This window comes from Notamacropus eugenii, chromosome 7 (genome assembly GCF_028372415.1).
Source record: "Notamacropus eugenii isolate mMacEug1 chromosome 7, mMacEug1.pri_v2, whole genome shotgun sequence".
NCBI lineage: Eukaryota > Metazoa > Chordata > Mammalia > Diprotodontia > Macropodidae > Notamacropus > Notamacropus eugenii.
Window position 1 is genome coordinate 141,203,716 of NC_092878.1, and position 3,909 is coordinate 141,207,624.

A 3,909-nucleotide genomic window follows, 5' to 3' on the forward strand; every position below is an offset into this window, starting at 1 on the left:
AATTTTCCTAATACAGGAAATAAATTTCAAATAAAATCATGTTGATTTTCTTGGCAAGAGAGTTAATACCAAAATCATTTTCAGTTAAGACTCAAAATCATTTTTGTCAATCTAAGGCTCCACACTGAATGCTAAGCTTCTTTACCTGTGTAAGTATATAAGCCCTCTTAACTTAAAATGTCAGCTGTTATAGTGTTAAATTTTCTCCTGAGTTTTTCCTACACAAATTACTCTAACCTGTTGATTAGCAGTTGCCTAAGGTCTGGAAATGGCAAGAGAAGTTGTGCTGGTATGATTGCTTATGTCTGAAGCATTTATGCTAATGTTCCCTGATAAGAATCTCTCACAAACTTTTCCTCTCCTACCAGTCCCACATCCGTAATGTACTATTCCCAATTTCACATTCTGTATGATGAGTAGACAAAATAAAGAAGAATTCCCAGAATAGAGGAGCTCCCCCCTCAAAGGTGAAGATTAAAATAATTTCAATAAAGAGACATTTGATCTTCCTTCTTCATTTACTACCGTCAAAGCTGGATTACTGATTTTCTAAAGACCACTTTTTCATTCTTCTCATATTTTGTAGGCTTCAGCCTTTTTTCCACTATTTTGATCCAGTTGTTAGAATGGTGAACATTTTAAAGCAAAATCTTTGATGCATTCCTAGAAATATCACGAAAATTTAAAAACTTACCCCATATGTTAAAATTGAAAACTGAAGTTCACTGAAGTCAGTGAATATACAATTTAGTTAGTATTTATTGAGAAGCCAAAAGCAGATGGTCCTATATTAAGACTCTATGTCATTTGGGTACAAAACAGACACACGATCACTGGCTTCATGAGACTCATGATCTAATACAATAAAGATTAGAAACAGTAGGAAGATTACAGATTAACTCTTAATTATCAGTGTTACTGGAAGAAAGCAGTGCCATTGATAATCCTAACCTTATTTATAAAATGTATTTGGTTTTGGAATGAACACCACTAAATAATGAAGCTTCAGTGCAAGTTAACAGTCACAAAGTCACAAACACTTAAAAACACTGCTACTGATTTTTGTTATTATTTTGGGTCTTCTGTTTCTTTCTTATTGTGGTTCGAAGCCTTCTTAATACCAATTTGTCAGACAGGAGCATATCATCCTGTTGTTCCAGGTAATCCAGTAAATTCTCAGTCCACTCAAGAGCAGATTTATGGCTAATGTGCCTTTGTGAAATAAGTTCTGTTTCCTCTACCTCCTCATTTTTACCTGAGTGATCAGTTTGATCTACCTGGCCCTGTGTTCCTTCACCATCTGTTAATACATCATAACTTGGTTCAGTATTCTCAGCTTCAAACCAGTCTTCAATGTTTTCAATATCAACATTTTCACAACCTTCTGTATGCTGTAAAACTGTGGCTAAGTTAGCTGCTAAAATAGCTCCCTCATCAAAGTTCAAGCCTATGTTTTCCTCACTACCAGGGAAAAGTTTATTCCATGCTCTTGTAATGGTCACTGACTTTATCATATTCCATGCCCTTGACACCTCATAAATAGCATCTAACACAGTTAGGTTCTTCCAAAACATTTTAAGATCAATACCTTCATCCATGTATTTCTGAAGAAGTCCTGCTCGGTAATACCTCTTCACTGTGGCTAGAATTCCTTGGCTCATAGGTTGAATTAAAGCTGTCACATTAGCAGGCAAATATTTCACAAATATTTTACCATCATCTGAACTCAAGATTTCTTCATCTGGATGAGCTGGTGGAAAATCCAAAAGCAATACTGCTTTTTCCAGCAACCCTTTGGATTTTAAATTCTTTCTTACCTGTGGCACAAAATTTTTGTCAAACCATTGTCTGAAAACAGGATGTTCTATCCATGCACCTTTTTGACTGAAGTAAGAGACCGGGAGGTTGGAAGTTTCAGTTCCTTTAAATGAACGGGGTTTCTTTGCTTTCCCCACTACACAAAGATTAAGTTTGTGTAAGCCAGTGGCATTAGCACAGCACATGATGATGATTCTCTCTCGGCTTGACCTGTACCCAGAAGTACTTTGTTCTGTTTCAAAAGCTAATGTCCTTGATGGTAGACACTTCCAAAATAATCCAGTTTGGTCAGCACTATAAATCTGCTCCGGTTGTAGATTCTCTTTTTCAACAAACTCCCTGAAGTTGCAGCAAAACTCACTGGCTGCTGTTTCATCCCCACTTAACTTTGTACCTTGACCAGCAACCTTTGGAATGCCATGTCGCTGTTTAAAACGGGTTAGCCAGCCAGAAGATGCATTAAAATCACCTTCCATCCCCAAAGCATCAAAAAAGAATTTTGCTTGCCTCGCACAAATTGTTCCAGATACTGGAATCCCCTCATTTCGTTGCTGGTTGAACCATTCTATCATAACCCTATCGAGTTCCTCATATGTTGATGACTTCATAGATTTACGTTTGGATACACCACTTGTTGGATCTGAACTATTTGCATAAGTTATAATCCTCTCTTTGTTCTTTTTTATATCACGAACTGTTGATTCACCAATCCCATAAACAACTGAAAGTCGTTTGAAAGAGCTACCTTCTTCAAGTTTCTTTATAATGTCAAGTTTATCTTTAATTGTCAACACTACACGCTTACGCTTTCCAGACATCTTAACTATGTGTTTTATACGATCAACAGATGGGACCCTGACCTTATTTATTTCCTGAGTTCTTGGCAATTCAGAACTTTTAAGACAGCAGAAAGGAGATAACAAAATTTTAAAGTCCTTGGGTTTTTTTTGTTCCTCTTCACTCCTGAGACTCACTGGGGCAGTGAACTCTATACAAGAGTTTAATAAATGCTTTTTGATGAAAATGTTTTCTGAGGCTGGAAAATTACCCTCAAAGCCCAACACTAAGAAAACTGGTTTAAGTAGTGCTATCTGTTGCCAAAAGAAAAATTTTCCCACTTTCAATTATAGCCCTTCTACTTCCTTCTCAATTCAGCATGCGCTACCTCCTTGGACTGGGTGGTGGGGGAGAGGAAGGAGAGATGTGGGGGAGAGGAAGGAGAGATTTGGGAGGAACAATAATTTACCGTTTTCTACTACAATGATTTAATGCTGGATCTCCCTTTGCCCAATAGAAATCTAATTTAACAGAAAAATTTGGAGAGGCCGGGACATTGACTTGGAATATAATACTCAAAATGTGTTGGGAGAATTTTCCTCTATTTCTATATAGGAATACTGCTATATTTCTACGGGATCTAAAACTATATCAGGTTCTGTTCAAGAGAGGACGGGATTCCTGCGAGGGACATACAGAGATTATACAGAAGCGGAGCATGCTTCTTCAAGGTTATTTGAGTGATTACTATTCTCGGAGGGGTAAGAAACGGACGTTTAAAAATAAGATAGTGGAGAAGACCCAAGAGGGCTCCGGAGGAAGCAGGGGGAAGGCGTGGTCACCTGGCAGAGTGGACAAGCATCCAAGCCAAGTGCGGAGGCGCACCCAGGACCTGCAGGGGAGGGCAAAGGTGGAAAGACCAGTGAGGAAGGTGTTTGTTACAAAGATCCGGGAGAAGGGTGATCCTCCGTGGGCCCAGTGAGGGTGGGAGGGCTGAGTACACATGCTGAGCCTCCAAGACCTAAGGAAAAACACCAAAAACACGGTTCAACGTCAGGGTCAGCAGCATTTACCGTAATTATCATCACTGTGCGCAACGACTAAGGCTAGCACAAAGCACAACACTCACCAGCCTGATGCCTACATCAGACTGAGGGCGCGGGCACGAGCGGGGCGCGGGCACGGCCTCGGGCGCCTACCTCCGGCCAAGAAGAGGTCCAGGGGAGCCCCCGGCCCCCGCAGGAACGGGTCTGCGGAGCCCCGCCTCCCCGCCGGCTGGGGGAGGGGCGGGGGGGGCGGGCGCAGTCCGCGGAC

The 3,909-nt window shown here is 40.7% G+C and overlaps 1 protein-coding gene across 1 annotated transcript; it reads right to left on the reverse strand.

Moving 5' to 3' along the window:
- Positions 1 to 741: 741 nt before the first annotated feature.
- TIGD2 (tigger transposable element derived 2) lies at positions 742 to 3,274 on the reverse strand. The gene has a single exon (XM_072625390.1). It carries the CDS (start codon positions 2,634 to 2,636, stop codon positions 1,053 to 1,055), a length of 1,584 nt encoding a protein of 527 aa, XP_072481491.1. The 5' UTR covers positions 2,637 to 3,274; the 3' UTR covers positions 742 to 1,052.
- Between the last annotated feature and the right edge of the window lie 635 nt (positions 3,275 to 3,909).

Bases quoted from the DNA above. Each gene is read 5' to 3' on its own strand.
- TIGD2 (XM_072625390.1), bottom strand. From the start codon at position 2,636: ATGTCTGGAAAGCGTAAGCGTGTAGTGTTGACAATTAAAGATAAACTT.